The 23,389-nt window shown below is 51.2% G+C and overlaps 1 protein-coding gene across 1 annotated transcript in view; it reads right to left on the reverse strand.

The window, feature by feature from the left end:
- Positions 1–23,389, reverse strand: part of LOC147107209 (uncharacterized) — a 151,881-nt gene that overhangs the window by 58,634 nt on the left and 69,858 nt on the right. The window contains exon 10 of the mRNA XM_086008405.1: positions 16,292–16,376. Coding sequence (XP_085864531.1) covers positions 16,292–16,376 — 85 coding nt within the window. The remainder of the gene's footprint in view (positions 1–16,291; positions 16,377–23,389) is intronic.

Consider the following 23,389-nt stretch of genomic DNA (forward strand, 5'->3'; position numbering starts at 1 on the left):
AATTTGCTCAATGAGTCTCTCAGGAGGCTTCACGTGTCTTGAGGATTTTCTGATTGATTGTCCTTGAATCTGAGTTGTTGCCTCAGACGATTGGTTCTCAGCTGTGTGATCAGGTTGTTCAACAGTATCAGTCTCTTGACCTGCTGTGGCTGGTCCCATGAGAAGATCTCGACGATTTCTTCTCAGAACAGCACCCTCATCTGTCTGAATGGTGTATGATCTTGGTTGAACTTCACTCAGGACAGTTCCCTTCTGAGTCCATGTGTTTGTTTTGTCTTTCAACCTTACTTGGTCACCAGTGTGGAGTTCAGGTAGGTTTTGTGTTCCTCTGTCATAGTAGTACTTTTGCTTTTCTTTCTGTTGTTCTTTGAACTTCCTCACTTTCTCCCCCTCTTTTGTTTTCAGGAGGTTCTCCGGGATGGGTAGGTTTGACCTTAGCCGACGTCCCATCAGGAGTTGGGCTGGTGACTTACCACACTTGAGCGGCGTTGTGCGGTATACAAGCATGCTTTGGTAGAAGTCAGTTCCACTGTCTTTTGCCTTGTACACCAGTCTTTTCACTGTCTGGACCGATTTTTCCACTAGCCCATTGGACTGTGGATAGTGAGGACTTGACGTTGTGAGGACAAAGTCCCACTCTTTGGCAAAGTGTCGGAAACTTGCATTGTAAAACTGGGGTCCGTTGTCTGTGAAGACCTCGCTTGCCACGCCATGTCTGGAGAATATGGCTTTCATACATGTTATCACAGCATCTGCAGTGGTGGTGTACAGTCTACAAACCTCTGGATACAGGGAGTAATAGTCTGTGACTACAAGATAGTCCTTCCCTTGACATACGAATAGGTCAGCGCCTACCTTCTGGTAAGGTCTGTCTGGCGCTGGGTGTGGCTTTAGTTGTTCTACCGGATTGCTTGCTCGATATTTCAGGCATATTGTGCAGTTTGACACCTCATTTGTCACATCTTGGTTGATTCGTGGCCAGTACATCACCTCTCGTGCTCTTTTCTTACACTTTTCGATTCCCAGATGTCCTCCATGGATCTTTTTTAACATCTCTTTTCTCAGACTCTTTGGGATAACTATTTTACTTCCTTTGTAGATGATGTCTTCGACCACTGATAGTTCCGCCCTGCAGTTCCAGTACTCTGCCATGTCAGGTGAGCAGTCTTGCTTCATGTTGGGCCATCCATCCAAGATGCTTTTCCTCAGTCGTCTCATTGTTTCATCTTTGTTTGTCTCAGTCTTTATGAGCTCCATTTTTGCATCTGCTATGGGCAGTGCACTTGTGATCATGTCCACGTAGGCGTTCACTTTTTCATCCATTGTGGTGTTTGCGGGCTCACTTGGGTCAACAGCTCTGGACAACGTGTCTGCTGTATACATCAGCTTACCCGGTGTGTACGCAACATTCAGTTCATCATAGACTGTCTCTCCTTCGCTTTCCACAACGAGGACTCTCTTTACCAGGTTCAGTCTCTCACAGGCTTTTAAACCTAGTATGGCTTGCACATCCTTTGGCACCACGATCAATGCTAGCGTGTGCTCTCTGTCCTTGTGTGTTACTTTGACAATGCATCTTCCTTTCACTGGTATATCAGTACCTGAGTATCCTGTCACTTTCACTTTTATTCCATGTATCTTTGGTCTGGGTCTAATTTTCTTAAAATCAGTCTCTGATATCACATTAACTTGTGCTCCAGTATCCAATTTAAATGGAATGTGTATGTCATTCACTTTTAGTGTCAACATCCAGTCACTTTTTTCTTCTTTGTTTTCAGACACAACGTCTACATTGAACTCCTCTATGTCGCTTTCATCTACTGCATGGACCTTGCTTTGTTGCACTTGGTTCTTGCAGCAACGGGCATAATGGTTGTTTTTGTTGCAACTATTGCATTTTTTACCATATGCTAGACACTTTTTTGGTGGATGCTGTGTACCGCATCGACTACATGACTTTCGATTGTCCCTTTCATTTTCGTTCGCTGGCCACGCCTCTTTTTTCACATTGGCGCTCGTTTTGTTAAACGGTTTGTATCCGTTCTTTCTCACTGCATCCACGTTGCAGCTACTGTCACTGAACAGCTCCTTTGCCTGCAACTGCACAGTCTCTGTAGCCCTACACAGTGCTATGGCTTTTCCCAGGTCTAGATCTTGCTCTCTTAGCAGTCTTTCCCTTAGACCATTATCTGGAATACCACACACCAGTCTGTCTTTTATCAGCGAGTCTGTCAGTCCCCCAAATTCACATGTTTTGCTTCGGTTTCTCAGTTCAGTCACATACTGATCAATAGTCTCACCCGTTTTCTGTACATATGTGAAAAATCTGTGCCTCTCAAACGTCACGTTACGTTTAGGTATGCAGTAGGCCTCAAACTGTTCCATTATTTTATCTAGCTTCATTTTGTCTCCATCAGCAGTGAATGTGAAGTTATTATACACCTCCAGCGCCTCATCACCCACGACATGTAAGAACAGTGACGATTTCCTTTTATTACTTTGCTCGTCAGCTCCGATTGCTGATAAATACAACCCCACACATTGTTTGAACCTTCTCCAATTTTCAGCCACATTACCTGTCAACTGAAGCGTCGCCGGTGGGAGTAAACCTTCCATTTTTCACTTCGTTAGCTATTCTCTAATGGTAAGTAACGATGTTCTCTTTTGGCTTGCTAATCTGTGGAGAGCTGATTTAACTTCAGATTTTTCCTCTTCATCTCTTTCAATCCCATTTCTGACACCATGTATTGATTTCTTTGTGGGTTCAATGACGAGACATTTATGAAAGAAAATGTCTTTTAATCTAAAGCTTGTTCAACTCTTTTAACAGTATTTACAGGAGACACCATGCTAGTGATGCATCTAGAACGAAACTGAAACTAAACTAAACAGCTTTGCTTTTCTCGGTCACATGCCCTCTGCTGGTCAGGCACAAGCAATCAATACATGCAAACATGCTGGTAAGGCATCATAATCAAACAGGCAAATACCATCTCTATTTGCTGATATCATTACACCCGTATCACTGGCGATGGAGAGCACTCAGGACCCTGTTAACCCTGCCCGTATCACTGACGATGGAGAGCACTCAGGATCCTGTTAACCCTGCCCGTATCACTGACGATGGAGAGCACTCAGGATCCTGTTAACCCTGCCGGTATCACTGACGATGGAGAGCACTCAGGATCCTGTTAACCCTGCCCGTATCACTGGTGATGGAGAGCACGCAGAATCCTGTTAACCCTGCCCGTATCACTGGCGATGGAGAGCACTCAGGATCCTGTTAACCCTGCCCGTATCACTGGTGATGGAGAGCACGCAGGATCCTGTTAACCCTGCCCGTATCACTGGTGATGGAGAGCACTCAGGATCCTGTTAACCCTGCCTGTATCACTGGCGATGGAGAGCACTCAGGATCCTGTTAACCCTGCCTGTATCACTGGCGATGGAGAGCACTCAGGATCCTGTTAACCCTGCCCGTATCACTGGCGATGGAGAACACTCAGGATCCTGTTAACCCTGCCTGTATCACTGGCGATGGACAGCACTCAGGATCCTGTTAACCCTGCCCGTATCACTGGCGATGGAGAGCACTCAGGATCCAGTTAACCCTGCCCGTATCACTGGCGATGGAGAACACTCAGGATCCTGTTAACCCTGCCCGTATCACTGGCGATGGAGAGCACTCAGGATCCTGTTAACCCTGCCCGTATCACTGGCGATGGAGAGCACTCAGGATCCTGTAAACCCTGCCCGTATCACTGGCGATGGAGAGCACTCTGGATCCTGTTAATCCTGCCTGTATCACTGGCAATGGAGAGCACTCAGGATCCTGTTAACCCTGCCCGTATCACTGGCGATGGAGAGCACTCAGGATCCTGTTAACCCAGCCCGTATCACTGGCGATGGAGAGCACTCAGGATCCTGTTAACCCTGCCCGTATCACTGGCGATGGAGAGCACTCAGGATCCTATTAACCCTGCCCGTATCACTGGCGATGGACAGCACTCAGGATCCTGTTAACCCTGCCCGTATCACTGGCGATGGAGAGCACTCAGGATCCTGTTAACCCTGCCCGTATCACTGGCAATGGCCAGCACTCAGGATCCTGTTAACCCTGCCCGTATCACTGGCGATGGAGAGCACTCAGGATCCTGTTAACCCTGCCCGTATCACTGGCGATGGTCAGCACTCAGGATCCTGTTAACCCTGCCCGTATCACTGGCGATGGAGAACACTCAGGATCCTGTTAACCCTGCCCGTATCACTGGCGATGGTGAGCACTCAGGATCCTGTTAACCCTGCCCGTATCACTGGCGACGGAGAGCACTCAGGATCCTGTTAACCCTGCCCGTATCATTGACGATGGAGAGCACTCAGGATCCTGTTAACCCTGCCCGTATCACTGGCGATGGAGAGCACTCAGGATCCTGTTAACCCAGCCCGTATCACTGGCGATGGAGAGCACTCAGGATCCTGTTAACCCTGCCCGTATCACTGGCGATGGACAGCACTCAGGATCCTGTTAACCCTGCCCGTATCACTGGCGATGGTCAGCACTCAGGATCCTGTTAACCCTGCCCGTATCAGTGGTGATGGAGAGCACGCAGAATCCTGTTAACCCTGCCCGTATCACTGGCGATGGAGAGCACTCAGGATCTTGTTAACCCTGCCCGTATCACTGGCGATGGAGAGCACTCAGGATCCTGTTAACCCTGCCCGTATCACTGGCGGTGGAGAGCACTCAGGATCCTGTTAACCCTGCCCGTATCAGTGGTGATGGAGAGCACTCAGGATCCTGTTAACCCTGCCCGCATCACTGGCGACGGAGAGCACTCAGGATCCTGTTAACCCTGCCCGTATCAAGAGCAATGGAGAGCACTCAGGACCCTGTAAACCCTGCCCGCATCACTGGCGACAGAGAGCACTCAGGATCCTGTTAACCCTGCCCGTATCACTGGCGATGGAGAGCACTCAGGATCCTGTTAACCCTGCCCGTATCACTGGCGATGGACAGCACTCAGGATCCTGTTAACCCTGCCCGTATCACTGGCGATGGTGAGCACTCAGGATCCTGTTAACCCTGCCCGTATCACTGGCGATGGTGAGCACTCAGGATCCTGTTAACCCTGCCCGTATCACTGGCGATGGAGAGCACTCAGGATCCTGTTAACCCTGCCCGTATCAAGAGCGATGGAGAGCACTCAGGATCCTGTTAACCCTGCCCATATCACTGGCGATGGCCAGCACTCAGGATCCTGTTAACCCTGCCCGTATCACGGGCGATGGAGAGCACTCAGGATCCTGTTAACCCTGCCTGTATCACTGGCGATGGAGAGCACTCAGGATCCTGTTAACCCTGCCTGTATCACTGGCGATGGAGAGCACTCAGGATCCTGTTAACCCTGCCCGTATCACTGGCGATGGAGAGCACTCAGGATCCTATTAACCCTGCCCATATCACTGGTGATGGAGAGCACTCAGGATCCTGTTAACCCTGCCCATATCACTGGCGATGGAGATCACTCAGGATCCTGTTAACCCTGCCCACGCCAACATGTTCCCGTAAAGGTCAAGGGTGGGACCAACAAGCAAAGGGAACCTCGGATGACAAGGGATATACAAAAATGCATTAGGAAAAAAAGGGGGGCTTTTGGCAGTTACAAAAGACTAAAGACGGAGGAAGCCCTAGAGGAGTATAAAAAGTGCAGGGGCATACTTAAAAAAGAAATTAGGAGAGCGAGGAGGGGCCATGAAATAACACTGGCGAGCAAAATAAAGGAAAATCCTAAGATGTTTTATAAGTATATTAAGGGCAAGAGGATAACCAGGGAAAGGGTAGGGCCCATTAGGGACCAAAGTGGCAATCTGTGTGTAGAGCCAGATGATGTAGGCGGGGTTTTAAATGAATTTTTTGCATCTGTGTTCACTATGGAGAAAGACAATGCAGACATAGAAATCGGGCAAGGGGACTGTGACATACTTGAACATATTAGCATCGAGAGGGAGGAGGTACTAGCGGTTTTAGCAGGCCAAAAATGGATAAACCCCCAGGCCCGGACGAGATGTATCCCAGGCTGCTGTGTGAGGCAAAGGAGGAGATTGCAGGGGCTCTGACACAAATTTTCAGAACCTCTCTGGCCACAGGGGATGTACCAGAGGACTGGAGAACAGCTAACGTAGTACCATTATTCAAGAAGGGTAGCAGGGATAAACCAGGGAATTACAGGCCAGTAAGCCTAACATCTGTGGTAGGGAAATTATTGGAAAAAATTCTGAGGGACAAAATTAGTCTCCACTTGGAGAGGCAAGGATTAATCGGGGATAGTCAGCATGGCTTTGTCAAGGGTAAATCATGTCTGACCAATCTGATTGAATTTTTCGAGGGGGTGACTAGGTGTGTGGATGAGGGAAATGCGGTGGATGTGGTATACATGGACTTCAGTAAGGCTTTTGACAAAGTCCCGCATAGGAGACTGGTCAAGAAGGTAAGAGCCCATGGGATCCAGGGTGCCTTGGCACGTTGGATCCTAAACTGGCTGAGTGGCAGGAGGCAGAGGGTGATGGTCGAAGGTTGCTTTTGTGACTGGAAGCCTGTGTCCAGTGGGGTACCTCAGGGATCGGTGCTGGGCCCCTTACTGTTTGTGATCTACATAAATGATTTGGATGAGAATGTAAAAGGTATGATCAGTAAGTTCGCAGATGACATGAAAATTGGTGGGGTGGTAAATTGCGAGGAGGAAAGCCTCAGGCTACAGGACGATATAAATGGGTTGGTCAGATGGGCAGAAAAGTGGCAAATGGAATTTAACCCTGAAAAGTGCGAGGTGATGCATTTTGGACGGACAAATAAGGCAAGGGAATACACAATGAGTGGTAGGACCCTAGGAAGTACAGAGGGTCAGAGGGACCTTGGTGTACATGTACATAGATCCCTGAAGGCAGCGGAACAGGTAGATAAGGTGGTTAAAAAGGCATATGGGATACTTGCCTTCATTAGCCGAGGCATAGAATATAAGAGCAGGGAGGTTATGATGGAGCTGTACAAAACGCTGGTAAGGCCACAGCTGGAGTACTGTGTGCAGTTCTGGTCGCCTCACTATAGGAAGGATGTGATTGCTTTGGAGAGGGTGCAGAGAAGATTCACCAGGGTGTTACCTGGGATGGAGCACCTCAGCTATGAAGAAAGACTAAACAGGCTGGGGTTGTTTTCCTTGGAGCAAAGAAGGCTGAGGGGGGACCTGATTGAGGTGTACAAAATGATGAGGGGCATAGATAGGGTAGATAAAGAGGAACTTTTCCCCTTAGTAGGGGGGTCAATAACAAGGGGGCATAGATTCAAGGTAAGGGGCAGGAGGTTTAGAGGGGATTTGAGGAGGAACTTTTTCACCCAGAGGGTGGTTGGAGTTTGGAACTCACTGCCTGAAAGGGTGGTAGAGGCAGGAACCCTCACAACATTCAAGAAGCAATTGGATGAGCACTTGAAATGCCATTGCATACAAGGCTATGGACCAAATGCTTGAAAATGGGATTAGATTGGACAGGGCTTGATGGACGGCGCAGACACGATGGGCCGAAGGGCCTCTTTCTGTGCTGTATAACTCTATGACTCTATGGCCTAGAAATTCAGTTGGTTGCGCCAGCCGGTAGTGCCTTAGGAGGAGTAGATGTCGGGCGCTATGCGGCTAGCGGCCGGGCGCAGCGTGATCTGCGCCTCTCCCCAACTTCACTCACGATTTAGCGGCGGCGCAAAGTCTTTGCGCGCGCTCAGCTGCGCGCGCAGATCCTGATGCCATTTCCTCGTGCAACGCCCTTTGTGCGCCCCAAACCGGAAATTCAGTCGCGACGCCCCATTGTGCGCCTGGCGCCCCTAGCGACTGTTACAGTGGAACGGTGCTCAGTCGATGCGGGGCGCGGGAGGCGCAAATTAAAGGGCACTCCTCCTGCACTATAAAAGGCTGCCATTTCGCAGCACTCCTTCTTGAGAGACGGATCTTTGCCGAGCGACCAAGGTAGAGAGCTTTCTGCTTTGGCTCAACACTCGGACAGGTACTTGTGGCTTCAGGCCACAGCTTTCCACTTGTCTTTGCCTTCATTGACATATCGGCCCAGAAATTCGAGTCGGGGGCTTGCCGCGCGTGTAAGCCCCCGATCTGCACTTACCCAACGCGCCGGCCGTTGAGCTTCAGGGACGCCTGGAATTGCTGTTTTAAAATGTTGACTCCCGGGCAGCGTCTGACGTCACGCCGCCCAGGAGTGCAGCCAGCGCGAAGCCTGTAGCGCGCTGTGCAACTGAGACACGCCCCTTGAGGTCTCAGTTTAACAGGACACGCCCCCAATGTTTCTGCCAAGCTGCTAAGCATTTTTACATGCAAAGCAGCAGTTTAAATAGGTTTTTGGAAGTTTTTTTAAGCTTTTGGTAACTTTTATAAACTTTTAAAAACGTTTACATTATTTTGAAGAATCTGAAGTAGTTTTAAACAGAATTAAAGCAATTTAAAGACTTTTAAAAGCCCTAAAAGAATTTTTTAAATTCCATTTATTTATTTAGCAATGTCGTCGTCATACGTGTCTTCACACTGTTCCCTTTGGGGAACTGTATGAAGTGGTGGAAGGATTTATGGCCATGATTAACGCTCATTCCGTGACCGTAACCATCTTTGAACCAGCCATTAGGGCGGTTAGTCCTATGGCGGGAGGGTTTTACGGGCTCCCACAAGCTACACAAGGAGGGGGTGCCACCCACACCCACGGACGCAAATATCCCACTGGATGTCAACCCAGAATTTAGAGCCGGAGCTCCGACTCCACTTGCCGGGACTGTCTGGAGCGGGGTTCGAAACCCTACCCTGATCTGGCCCAGCGGCGGGGATCCTACCGCTATGCCAAAGGCCCAATCCGATTAGCAACGTCAAATGGCTGGAATGAGCACAATTCACGGCATTAAAAGAACTCACAATTGAACTGATGATGACCTCAGCAATCTCCTCAAGGAGGTGGAGGCGCAGCACCTGCTCATCATTGGTAATGAGAAGTCAAAGGCGCCGCAAAAAGGGCAGATGATAGCTTGGTCTTTCAAGTGGCAGCATAGGGCTCCAGTCACGGGGAGGGAAAAGGCGCAGGAAACGTATGGGTGTCACCTTTTGTGCGGAGTGGGCCTTTTGCGTAACAGTAAGCATCCCCGCCGCTGGGCCAGAAGGAGTAGGGTTTCGAACCCCACTCCAGACAGTCCCGGCAAGTGGAGTCGGAGCTCCAACTATAAATTCTGGGTGGACATCCAGCGGGATACTTGCGTCCGTGGGTGTGGGTGGCCCACCCCCCCTCAGATGGGTTGTGGGAGCCCGTAAAACCCTCACGCCATAGGACTAACCACCCTAATGGCTGGTTCAAAGATGGTTACGGTCACGGAATGAGCGTTAATCACGGCCAGAAATCCTTCCACCACTTCATACAGTTCCCGAAAGGGAACAGTGTGAGGATACGTACGACGATGACCTCTTGCGCAATGCACCTCCTTGGACCCTCAGTCGCAGATGCGAGGGGGCAAATCGTGCAATTGTTAAATTTTTCATTTTATTGACATGTAAAATGTTGGCCCAGTAATTCCCTTCCAAATGCGCGAGTACGGTCGGGGTACTTACGCGTCTGGCCGGAGGAAATGCCGGTTTTCAGCATGCACAGCGCATGCGGGGAAAACCGGCATTTCCTGTCCTCTGAACGAAGGGGTTCAGAGGCAGAACGTGTGCACAGTAAAATTCGCCGCTTTCATTCATGCTTTCAGTGAGGTCAAGTCCTTACAACTTACACATGAAAAAAGCATGGGTACAGTTGCTCCAGAGGCTGCGGAGGAAGATATTTCTTATCGTGGAGCTTCTGAAAGTATGTATGTCTGTATATATTCCTTTGCGTGTTATGTATATATTCCTTTACTTATGTGTATGAATGTATTATTTAATTATGACTTTCAGAGAAAGTAACTTATTGGAAAATCATAATTAAAAACATACATTCATACACATAAGTAAAGGAATATAAAACATACATACATATACGTAGAGGAATATATGCGGACATACATACATAATTACTTATTACTGATGAAACGTTTCTTTCTTAAAAGTGCTGAAAATGTTACATTACTCATTTTAGAACACTCATTTTCACATTCAATTCACACAGCCACAATTGCTCCTTCTACCTACCGTTCTGAAAACCCGTTTAAAAAAAAAATTTAAACTTTAAAACTTACTTAAAATTTCTTAAAATAACTTCTCTCCCTTTCCCAAACAAAAATATTGCCTTTCAGAAGCTCCACGATAAAATATATCTTCCTCCGTAGCCTTGCAACAACTTTACACATGCTTTTTTCAAGTGTAACTTGTAAGGACTTACCCTCACTGAATCCATGAATGAAATCGACGAAGTTCACTGCGCAAGCGCTGCCTGTGCAGTCGCACGCGCTGTGCCTATGAACCCCTTCGTTCTGAGGACTGGAAATGCCGGCGTTCCCCGCATGCGCTGTGCATGTTGAACGCCGGCATTTCCAACGGCCAGATGCGTGAGTACCCAGACCGTACTCACGCATTTGGTCACGAATTTCTGGCCCATCATTGTTTGCTAACATATTATGGGGGCTGCAATGAGTGCAAACGCTGGCTTTCTCCATTGCATCCAAAGGGCTCACAGACGCCGTGAGAGAGTGGCAGCCCTGGCTAGACGGAGAGGGGGCAACAGGCGTCGGGAAAGGAGGCCTTACCCACCCAGGGTATACCGCCAGCAGTTCTCCTATCTCAACATGTCTGAGGAGCAGTGTGTTCGGAGACTGCGATTCCGAAGGGAGGTGGTCACAGAGATCTGCCACCTGCTTGGCGGTGATCTGCAGCCACAGCTGAGGAGCAGGACGTCTCTGTCGGTGGCAGTGAAGGTGACGGTGCCTCTCAACTTCTATGCCACCGGCTCCTTCCAATCCGCTACTGGGGACATTTCCAACATCTCCCAGTTCGCCGTGCATTGCTGCATCCGCCAGGTGACCAATGCCCTTTTCAAAAGGAGACGTCAGTTCATTTCCTTCTCCATGGCCCTTGCCAAGCAGCAACAGCGTGCAATGGGCTTTGCAGCATTTGCGGGCTTCCCCATGGTGCAGGGCGCCATTGACTGCACGCATGTGGCTTTGCGGGCACCTCTGGAGAATTCCGAGGATTACCGCAACCGGAAGGGCTACCATTCGCTCAACGTCCAGCTGGTGTGTGACCACAGGCAGCTCATCCTAGTTGTCAATGCCCGCTTTCCAGGCAGCAGCCATGATGCCTTCATCCTGCGCCAGACTTCTGTGGCAGACATGTTCCAGGCCCAGCCTCACCCACGAGGATGGCTTATCGGGGACAAAGGCTATCCTTTGTGTACCTGGCTGATGACCCCGCTCCGTGCGCCCAGCACCCCTGCTGAAGAGGGATACAACGATAGCCATCAAGCGACCAGGAACATCATAGAGCAAACAATCGGCGTCCTGAAGCAACGGTTCCGCTGTCTGGATCGTTCCGGTGGAGCCCTACAATATTCGCCGGAGCGAGTCTCCCATTTCGTGGTCGTTTGCTGCATGCTGCACAACCTGGCTATCCGCTGGACTCAGCCACTGCCACCAGAGATTGGAGGACCACCTGAGGAGGAGGAGGAGGAGGAGGACCAGCACAGGAGGGAGGCAGAAAGTGCAAGGGCCGCCCGTCGCCGGCTTATTGAACGTCGGTTCTAGGCCCCCTCTCAGGGAATGGCTTGTGCCAATGTCAGCAGATGAATGTAGCCGCTCCACAAGCCCTCAGCCGAGCAGGGCAACCAGGACTTGACAAAAAAACCATGCACAGTGCAATTTAAGAACATTAATTTATTGCAAACCTCTGCCCTTCCCACATTACAACCTCATGTGGAGAGGACCCTCCAAAAACACAAAACTAACAGTCTCGGCCTTACAAAAACAAAGAAAGACACCAGTCTCGGCCTTACAAAAACAAAGAAAGACACCAGTCTCGGCCTTACAAAAACACAACTACACCAGTCTCGGCCTTACAAAAACCACAAACCATTTGTGCAGACCTTCTACTTTTTGCCCTGCGAGGGCGATGCCTTTCGCATCCTTGCCTGGCCCCTGCCCGCCCTGCAGCTCCTCCTCAATGGGAGCCCAGTGGCTGCAGCAAGGCTGGGGGAAGGCTGCTGAGGGTCAGATGGCGAGACGGCAGATGCACTTGGGGGTCGGCCTGCACCAGCTCTGGCCCTGGAGGGGCCGGCTGCTGACTGCTGCAACTCTGCTTGGGCGGCAGCAGTCTGTCCAGCGGCTCGTGGCAGCTGCAATGGTGGAGTGGCAGTGCCGGCTGCAGGAATGATGCCAACCTGACAGATCGCAGGTGCTCGCTGGTCGCCTGATACAGTGGCACTCGCACGGGCCAGCACTGCAGCATGCGCAGCAAACAGCTGAAGAACAGACTGCTGGGCTGCTGCGCGGCGAGTGCCCTGGCGATGCCTGGCTGATCCAGCGAGGGTGGCAGCAGTTAGTGCCCGTGTGGCCCTGGTCTGTGTCCGCATGACAACAGCCAGTGAATGGACGGCACGACTGAGCACTTGGCTCGAAGCCGCCTGTGCTGCCGCGAAGTCCTGTAGACTCCTGGCCTGTGCTGCACTGAATTGATCCAGACTCCTGGCCTGTGCTGCTCCAAATTGCTGCACACTCCTTGACAAAGACTCAATGGAGCCAGGCATCCTTGCCACTGCAGCCATGAGCTCATTGTGCCTGCGCTCAGCCTGGACGGCCATTTCCTCCAGGAGCCGCACCTCCTCTGCGCTGACCGTCGCAGGACTGGAGGCCGCACTCACCCTCTGGGGAGAAGTCCGCCGAGCTTCCCCACCCCTCCCGCGTTGCTGCAGGCCGCTGGGCCCCGGAGCTTCACTCTCCTCCGACCCTTCCCCCCCGGCTCCCCTCCAGGGAAGACGTGTCCCCTTCATCGCCATGGGCTGGCGCGGCTGAGGGTGGCACTGATGGGCCGGCTTCCTCTTCCTCCTCCTCGAATTCGGAAGCGCTGACAGTGGCAGCTTGAGGGCCCGCCTCCTCACCTGGTGATTCACCCTCTGAAAGCAGGAAGGCACAAGAGTGGCTTTAGAGTGAGGACAGGGCGGCAGCGAGGGAGGCATGAGTGGTGCCATTCACCGCATTGGTCGGACAGTGGCAAAGGATGCTGATCTGAGGCGCAAGTGGAACGAGAGAGGTCAAAAAGGTGATGCCCTTACCATTGGTGCCCAGAACAGGGTCGGCATCTCCACTGGCGACGGGGCCAATCAGCCGGCCTGCCATAATGCGCTCCACACGCTGGTCGAGGTCAGAGAGCTCTTTGACGTCAGGACGGCCTCCCCCGGTCTCAGTTCGTTTCCGCCGGTTGTGCGCCACCTTGGCCTGCAAGAGAAAGGACGGCCTCTAAGTACAGTGTGAAGCCCTGATCTTGTCTGCACTGCCTCCCATGGTCGAATAGCTTGTACAGTGTGAAGTCCTGATCTTGTCTGCAATGCCTCCCATGGTGGACTGGCCCTGACAGTGTGAAGCCCTGATCTTGTCTGCAATGCCTCCCATGGTGGACTGGCCCTGACAGTGTGAAGCCCTGATCTTGTCTGCACTGCCTCCCATGGTCGAATAGCTTGTACAGTGTGTAAAGTGCTGAATGTGCAAGTGATTTTCATGCCAGTCCCATAGCTGCTGGATGAGGGCTGGCCATTAGGGCTTTCAGGTCCCTTTGCCCATAAAGTGAGGTGCACATGCAGGGATGAGGAGGACACTGGAAAGGGTACTCACCCTGACAACCCGAGTGAGGTCGTTGAACTTTTTCCAGCATTGCACAGGAGTCCTGGCAACCACGCTGTTGGAAGACACCCTGTTTGAGACCTCCCTCCAGGCTTTCCGGTAGGCGCTGGGCAGCGGCCTCCTGCCACCTTCTGGGAACAGAACATGGCGCCTGCGCTCCACTCCGCCAGCCAGCACCCTCAGGTCACCGTCGCTGAAGCGCTGCGCTCTCCCCCTGGCCTTCTCCATAGCCCTGGGCGTTGTGCAGATGAAGCTGAAGTGGTCAGGCCTAGGTTGAGGGCTGCAGTGTGCAGGGCGTGGCAGGCAAACAAATCCACCCTCCCCCTTTAAGAGCTGACCGGCGCCAGAGTGTCTGCCGTCAAACAACAACTCGCCGCACTGGCGCTGCGCCCGGCCTCGGGGGTATCGCTCTGCACCGCCGGCTTAGCGCCTAAAGATAGTCGTGCATCGCCTGTTTTAGCGCAGCAGCGACCTCTTGGGGCGATGCGACTGAATATCGGCGAAGGTGGCGCGACTTTACGCCGGGCGCAAACTTTAGCGGCCGCCCGACTTTAGCACCCCAAAAGTGGCTATACTGAATTTCTAGGCCTATGACTCTATGTATCACTGGCGATGGAGAGCACTCAGGATCCTGTTAACCCTGCCCGTATCACTGGCGATGGACAGCACTCAGAATCCTGTTAACCCTGCCCGTATCACTGGCGATGGAGAGCACTCAGGATCCTGTTAACCCTGCCCGTATCACTGGCGGTGGAGAGCACTCAGAATCCTGTTAACCCTGCCCGTATCACTGGCGATGGACAGCACTCAGGATCCTGTTAACCCTGCCCGTATCACTGGCGATGGAGAGCACTCAGGATCCTGTTAACCCTGCCCGTATCACTGGCGATGGAGAGCACTCAGGATCCTGTTAACCCTGCCCGTATCAGTGGCGATGGAGAGCACTCAGGATCCTGTTAACCCTGCCCGTATCACTGGCGATGGAGAGCACTCAGGATCCTGTTAACCCTGCCCGTATCAGTGGCGATGGAGAGCACTCAGGATCCTGTTAACCCTGCCCATATCACTGGCGATGGAGAGCACTCAGGATCCTGTTAACCCTGCCCGTATCACTGGCGATGGAGAGCACTCAGGATCCTGTTAACCCTGCCCGTATCACTGGCGGTGGAGAGCACTCAGAATCCTGTTAACCCTGCCCGTATCACTGGCGATGGAGAGCACTCAGGATCCTGTTAACCCTGCCCGTATCACTGGCGATGGAGAGCACTCAGGATCCTGTTAACCCTGCCCGTATCGCTGGCGATGGAGAGCACTCAGGATCCTGTTAACCCTGCCCGTATCACTGGCGATGGAGAGCACTCAGGATCCTGTTAACCCTGCCCGTATCACTGGAGTGTAACGAACGGAGATTCTTAAATTGAAGCTTATAATTTACGATCGACCGTGGGAGATGACAGGCTATCTTCGCCGACCATCCTGTCTATCGAGAATGATATGGCTCAAAGTATCTTGGGGAACAAAGATTTTTATTTGTAATTGGTTTTTATTAGTTTAGTGTTTAATTTATTTAGTTTATTTGTCACTTAGCTATAATTTTTATGACTTAATATTATTTAAATTATAATAAAGTTTTGAGGTTACAGCTTTATGTCTGAATTTTTCGCCAGTACTGCTACAGATTTAAACTCAAAGAAAGGGCGGGAAAATACAAGTTCGGCCAGGGCGCCTTTTCCCTCAGGCTGGCCCAGCCTGTCCTCATAATTGAACCCTTCGAGCCACACAATGATTTAGCCAAGGTTAGAAACCGAGTGTGAGGACAATCACTCGCACACACTGTCACTCCAGGACACAGCTATGAAGGTTCAGTGAGCTGCCCCACATCCCCTCGCCCAACCTTTCTTCAAACATATAACCTGGGCACACGCCTGCTCGGGTCCAATGCAGCCCCACCTTGCCCCATCCACCCATCCCCTGCCCCCTCCACCAGCCACCCAACCCCCACCCCACCTCCCTCCACCACCCCACCCACCAACTCCCCCACCCACCCATCACCTGCCCCACCCACCACCCCACCCATCCCCCACCCCGCCCACCACCCCACCCACCCATCCCCCGCCCACCACCCCACCCACCCATCCCCCGCCCCGCCCGCACCCATCCCCCGCCCCACCCATCCCCCCCGCCCATCCGCCACCCACCCCCACCCATCCTCCACGCCCACCCACCCATTCCCCACCTCACCCCACCCATCCCCACACCCACCCATCCTCCCCCGCTCCCCCCGCCCCCCTTCCCCACCCACCCATCCTCCCCCTTCCCCACCCACCCATCCTCCCCCTTCCCCATCCACCCATCCTCCCCCTTCCCCATCCACCCATCCTCCCCCTTCCCCACCCACCCATCCTCCCCTGCCTTCCGACAGATCCAGCCCTCGGGTTTGCTCCCAGCCTGTACCTGGTCAAGGCTCGGTTCTCCATCGGTCTGAGATGTGAAGAACCTGGTTTCTTCTCTGCTGATGGCTCCTGGGAGATTTGGGAGTCTGTTAAAACAGGCAGATGTTTACAGCAATCAGAGTGTGGGCCATAACAAGCCGCCGACTCCCAACACTCCAGCAAGTGCTAAGAACATCCCTTTTGATGAGTAGAATTTAAAAAAACATTTCCTGCCCCCAGTTCACTGTCTCTGCTGTGAGATGGCTACAGCCACTCTTTGGCACATCGAAACATAGAAGATAGGAGCAGGAGTCGGTCATTCGGCCCCTCGAGCCTGCTCCGCCATTCAATATCATGGCTGATCATCCAAACTCAGTACCCTGTCCCTGCTTTCTCCCGATATCCCTTGATCCCTTTAGACTCAAGAAATATATCCAAATCCTTCTTGAATATATTTAATGAATTGGCCTCTACTGCCTTCTGTGGTAAAGAATTCCACAGGTTAACCGCTCTCTGGGTGAAGAAATTCCTCCTCATCTCAGTCCTAAATGGCTTACCCCTTATCCTTAGACTGTGACCCCTGGTTCTGGACTCCCCCGCCATCGGGAACATCCTTCCTGCATCTAGTCTGTCTAGTCCTGTTAGAATTTTATAGGTTTCAATGAGATCCCCTCTCATTCTTCTAAACTCCAGCGAGTACAAGCCCAATCGACCCAATCTCTCCTCATACGTCATTCCTGCCATCCCAGGTATCAGCCTGGTGAATCTTCGCTGCACTCCCTCCATGGCAAGAACATCCTTCCTCAGATAAGGCGACGAAAGCTGCACACAATACTCAAGGTGTGGTCTCACCAAGGCCCTGTACAACTGCAGCAAGACATCCTTGCTCCTGTACTCGAATCCTCTCGCTATGAAGGCCAACATACCATTTGCCTTCTTAACCGCCTGCTGCACCTGCATGCTTACCTTCAGCGACTGGTGCACAAGGACACCCAGGTCTCTTTGCACTTCCCCTTCTCCCAATCTATTGCCATTCAGATAATAATCTGCCTTCCTGTTTTTGCCACCAAAGTGGATAACCTCGCATTTATCCACATTATACTGCATCTGCCATGCATCTGCCCAATCACCCAACCTGTCCAAATCATACTGGGGTTTCTCTGCATCCTCCTCACAGCACACACGCCCACCCAGCTTTGTGTCATCTGCAAACTTGGAGATATTACATCTAGTTCCCTCGTCTAGATCATTAATATATATTGTGAATAGCTGGGGTCCTAGGACCGATCCCTGCGGTACCCCACTAGTCATTGTCTGTAACTCGGAAAAAGACCCGTTTATTCCAACTCTTTGCTTCCTGTCTGCCAACCAGTTCTCTATCCAAGTCAGTACCTTGCCCCCAATCCCATGTGCCTTAACTTTACACGCTAATCTTTTATGCGGGACCTTATCGAAAGCCTTCTGAAAGTCCAAATACACCACATCCATTGGTTCTCCCTTATCTATTCTACCAGTTACATCCTCAAAAAATTCCAGTAGAATAGTCAAGCACGATTTACCTTCTGTAAATCCATGTTGACTTTGTCCGATCCTGTCATTGTTTTCCAAGTGCTCTGCTATTACATCTTTTATAATGGACTCCAGCATTTTCCCCACTACCGATGTCAGGTTTACCGGTCTATAATTCCCCGTTTTCTCCCTACCACCTTTTTTGAATAGTGGGGTAACATTAGCTACCCTCCAATCCATGGGTACTGTTCCAGATTCCATCGAATGTTGGAAGATGCTCAGCAATGCATCTACTATTTCTAGGGCCACTTCCTTAAGTACCCTAGGATGTAGATTATCAGGCCCTGGGGATTTATTGGCCTTCAATCCCGTCAATTTCCTTAACACCATTTCCCTACAAATACTGATTTCATTCAGTTCCTCCCTCTCATTAGACCCTATGTTCCCTGACATCTCTGGGAGGTTATTTGTGTCCTCCTTTGTGAAGACAGAACCAAAGTGTGTATTTAATTGGTCTGCCATTTCTTTGTTCCCCATTATAAATTCCCCTGATTCTGACTGCAAGGGACCTACGCTTGACTTCACCAATCTTTTTCTCTTCACATATCTATAGAAGCTTTTATAGTCAGTTTTTATGTCCTCCGCAAGCTTACTCTCATATTCTATTTTCCCCCTCTTAATTAATCCCTTTGTCCTCCTTTGCTGAATCCTAAACTGCTCCCAATCCTCAGGTTTACTGCTTTTTCTGGCCAATTTATATGTCCTCTCCTTGGATCTTATGCTATCCCTTGTTAGTCACGGTTGAGTCACCTATTTTGTTTTATTTTTATGCCAAACAAAAATGAACAAATTCTGTAGTTCATCCATGCGATCTTTAAATGTTTGCCATTGCCTATCCACCGTCAATCCTTTGAGTAACATTCCCCAATCAATCCTACCCAACTCGGGCCTCATAACATCATAGTTTCCTTTATTTAACTTCAGGACCCTAGTATCTGAGTCAACTACTTCACTCTCCATCTTAATGAAGAATTCTATCATATTATGATCGCTCCGCCCCAAGGGGCCTTGCACAACAAGATTGCTAATTATTCCTTTCTCATTAGATAATACCCAGTCTAAGATGGCCTGATCTCTAGTTGGTTCCTTGACATATTGGTCCAGGAAACCATCCCGTATACACTCCAGGATTCCTCCTCCACAGTATTGTTACTAATTTGGTTAGCCTAATCTATATGTAGATTAAAGTCACCCATGATATCTGCTGTGCCCTTATTGTACACGTCTCTAATTTCCCATTTCCTGCCATCCCCAACCTCCACATTACTGTTTGGAGGTCTGTATACAACTCCCACTAACGTTTTCTGCCCCTTGCTATGTCTCAGCTCTACCCATACAGATTCCACATCATCAGAGCTAATATCCTTCCTTACAATTGTGTTAATCTCCTCTTTAACCAGCAATGCTACCCCACCTCCTTTTCCTTTTTGCCTGTCTTTCCTGAATATTGAATACCCCTGGATGTTGAGTTCCCAGCCTTGGTCACCCTGGAGCCATGTTTCCGTAATCCCAATCATATCATATCCGTTTCCATCTATTTGCGCAGCTAATTCATCCACCTTATTTCGAATGCTCCTCGCATTAAGACACAAAGCCTTCAGGCTTGTTTTTTTTTAACACTCTTAGACCTTTTAGAATTATTATTTACTGTGGCCATGTTTGATTTAAACCCTTGATTTCTCTGACTGCCACTTTTGCTTTTCGCCTTCCTGTCTTTTGCTTCTATCCTTGTTTCCCTTTCCCCTGTCTCCCTGCACAGATTCCCAACCCCCTACCATTTCAGTTGAAACCCTCCCCCACAGCACTAGCACCTCACTAACCAGTCATTCTTCGGACAGTGAGTGCTGGAGGGCTATTGGAACACAGGACACTTCAGAGCCAAGTCTGATCCACATTTAATATACGCAGGCCAGGGGTGTCGGAACATAGGAACAGGAGGAGGCCATTCAGCCCCTCGAGCCTGTTCCGCCATTCAATGATATCATGACTGATCTGTGACCTAACTCCATCTACCTGCCTTTGGCCCATATCCCTTGATACCTTTGGTTAACAGAAAGCTAGCAATCTCAGATTTAAAATGAACAATTGATCCAGTATGGCGGAGCCACCAAAGGACTCAGAGCGGTTGTACATAATTCCTTTAACAGCAATGTAGTTACTGCCTGTGTCTGTACCTTTAATTACACTGTTTAACTGTACTATGTCTAGTTACCTTTACAGCGCGGTTTCAACGTGATGACGTCATGCCGTTAGTCACGTGATTCCCCAATGGTGGGAAGAATGTGATGACGTCATGACGTCAGCTTTCAGGCCAGAGGATCAGTCCTCGTGGAGCCTCCAGAGAGAGCAGACCTGTATTGGATGTATTCCAGCAGTTTCCAGTTTAAACCTGTTTTGTTCCATTAAAGTTCGTTATTTTGATTGCCTGAGTCGAACTCAGTCTTTTCGCTAGGAACCTCCGTTCCTACATTGGTGACCCCGACTTTCGTGTACAGTTTTCGCGGAAGATCTCCAGCACGGACACGAACGCCGTGACTCTGAAACTGCCACAGTTCTGGGAGCAACAACCAGATGCCTGGTTTATCCAGGCTGAAGCCCAGTTCGCCATCAGGAACATCACCGCAGATCAGACCCGTTATTACTACGTAGTCTCCGCCCTCGACAGCGCAACTGCATCACGGATCATCAGCCTCCTCGGTAGTCCTCCTACTGAGAGCAAGTATGATACGATTAAGGCGCGGTTGCTTCAGGTCTTCGGGCTCTCGAAGTCGGAGCGTGCTCGCCGGCTCATCACGATGCCTCGGGGACTCCAAACCGTCTGAGCTCATGACCCAAATGCTCACACTCTTGGGTGCCGAACCGGAATGCTTCCTCTTCTGGGAGCTTTTCCTCTACCAAATGCCAGAGCAGGTACAGGCTGCCCTAGCCAGATCCGACATTACAGACTGCGCCGAGCTTGCTGCCGAAGCCGATAAGATATTCACTGTAGCCCAGCAGTGCTGCATGGCCACGAGGCGCCCATCCCCCACAGACGCGGTTCCAGCTCCTCCTGCAGCGGGCTGGTGCTCCTAACACGCCCGTTTTGGTGCGAAAGCACGATGCTGCCGTTCCCCCTGCAGTTTTTCACCCCCCAAAAAAACAAAGCTCCTGCAGCGTTCCTGGCGAAGTAGGACCGGGTCTAACGGGCGCTCCACGGTTGCGATGGCCGTCGGATCTACGGGGAAACTTCTTTATATCACCGATTCCCTATCAGGTTGACATTTCCTTTGTGTCACCGGGGCGCAGTGTAGCATTCTGCCTGCGTCGAAGTTCGATATGCAGACTGGGAACCATGGTTTTTCCCTCGTTGCGGCTAATGGCGCAGCAATTCGAACTTTCCAAAAGCAGCGGGTCCAAGTCTGTTTCGGCGGTCAGCGCTTCTGTTAGGAATTCGTCACGGCCAAAGTCTCACAGGCCATCCTAGGGGGGGATTTTCTGTGTGCCAACAGCCTCTTCGTCGATGTCCGGCACCGCTGGTTGATCAACGCGGCCACCTTCCACTCGATTCCGTGCTACCACACACCACCGTGGCATGCTCTATTGCCTGCGCTTTCCCTCCTCCGGATGACTTCACTCGGCTCCTCGGAGAGTTTCCAGAGCTGACAAGGCCCACTTTCTCCTCCTCGGCCATGAAGCACGGTGTTGAACATCATATACCACTACTGGCTCCCCGGTTTATGCGCAGGCTAGAAGGCTCGAACCCGGCAAGCTCGCGGCTGCGAAAGCGGAGTTCGACACGATGTAGCGGCTCGGGATCATTCGCTGATCCAATAGTCCCTGGTCTTCGCCTCTCCACATTGTTCCGAAACCGGGTGGCGGCTGGCGGCCATGCAGTGACTACCGATGCCTGAACGATGCCACCACTCCTGATCGGTACCCGATTCCGCATATTCAGGATTTCTTGGCCCATTTGGCGGGAAATTCTATCTTTTCTAAAGTCGACCTCGTTCGGGGGTATCACCAGATTCCCGTGCACCCACAAGACATCCCAAATACCGCAGTCATCACCCCTTTCAGCCTCTTTGAGTTCCTGCGGATGCCGTTTGGCTTGAAGAATGCGGCACAGGCGTTTCAGCGCTTAATGGACTCCGTGCTCCGAGACCTAAGCTTCATCTTCGTCTACCTTGACGACATTCTCATCGCCAGTGCTAGCAAGGAAGAGCACATCTCCCATTTGCGTACCCTCTTTACGCGCCTCAGCCAGCACGGTTTAATCATCAACCCGGCCAAGTGTCAGTTCGGCCTGCAGCAGATCGATTTCTTGGGACACCGCATAACATCGGACGGCGCCGTCCCCTTAATGACGAAGGTGGAAGCGGTTACCTCTTTCCCGCGCCCGCCAACCGTCAAGGCCTTGCAAGAGTTCCTGGGGATGATCAACTTCTATCACCGTTTCGTCCCTAAGGGAGCTCAGCTTATGCAACCCTTGTACGGGACCCTCAAGGGCAAGTCCGGTAAGGGTCCAATCAGCTGGACAGCCGAGGTGGACCAGGCGTTCATCAATACCAAGAGCGCTTTGGCCAACGCAACCATGCTGGCGCACCCACTTCCAGGTGCCACCATCGCCCTTACCACGGACGCGTCAGACTACGCCATTGGTGCAGTGCAAGAGCAGTGGGTCAACGGCATGTGGCAACCGCTGGCGTTTTTCAGCCGTCAACTACGGAAAAATGAAAAAAAATACAGCACCTTCGATCGGGATTTACTGGCCCTTTTCCTAGCCATTCACCATTTCCGGTTTCTATTGGAAGGACGTCCCTTCACGGCTTTTGTCGACCACAAGCCTCTAACGTTCGTCATGGCCAAGACCACCGAACCGTGGTCCGCTCGTCAACGTCACTTGATGTTTATTTCCGAATTTACCACGGACATTCAACATGTGTCTGGTAAGGACAACCTGGTGGCGGATTGCCTCTCCCGTGCAACGGTCCACGCGGTTCATCTGGGGATCGACTACGCCCTCATGGCTGCAGATCAGGCCTCGGACTCTGAGGTCCAATCATACAGAACCGTCCCCTCTAGTTTCCAAGCGACCGACGTCACTTTCCAGGCCACAGGCGCCACGTTCCTTTGCGACGTCTCCATGGGCGTTCCCCGACCTATCGTGCCGGTCGCATGGCGCTGGAAGGTGTTTGATGCCATACACGGGTTGTCGCACCCTGGGATGAAGGCTTCACAACGGCTTATGTCGACGAAGTTCATCTGGAAAGGTATGCACCTCGATGTCCGTGACTGGGCTAATACCTGCGTAGTCTGCCAGAAGGCCAAGGTCCAGCGTCATGTTAAAGCTCCAGTGGCTACGTTCGCTGTTCCGGAGCGTCGTTTCGACCACGTGCATATGGACCTTGTGGGGCCGCTTCCGCCTTCTCAGGGTTATACTCATCTCCTCACCATGGTGGACCGCACCACTAGGTGGCCAGAGGCAATTCCTTGGGTTTCCACCACTTCGGCAGACGTCGCTAGAGCTTTCATCTCCTGTTGGGTTGCCCGTTTCGGGGTACCGGCGGACATC

This window comes from Somniosus microcephalus, chromosome 15 (genome assembly GCF_052327205.1).
Source record: "Somniosus microcephalus isolate GS21.2 chromosome 15, FLI_Smic_1.0, whole genome shotgun sequence".
Taxonomy (NCBI): domain Eukaryota; kingdom Metazoa; phylum Chordata; class Chondrichthyes; order Squaliformes; family Somniosidae; genus Somniosus; species Somniosus microcephalus.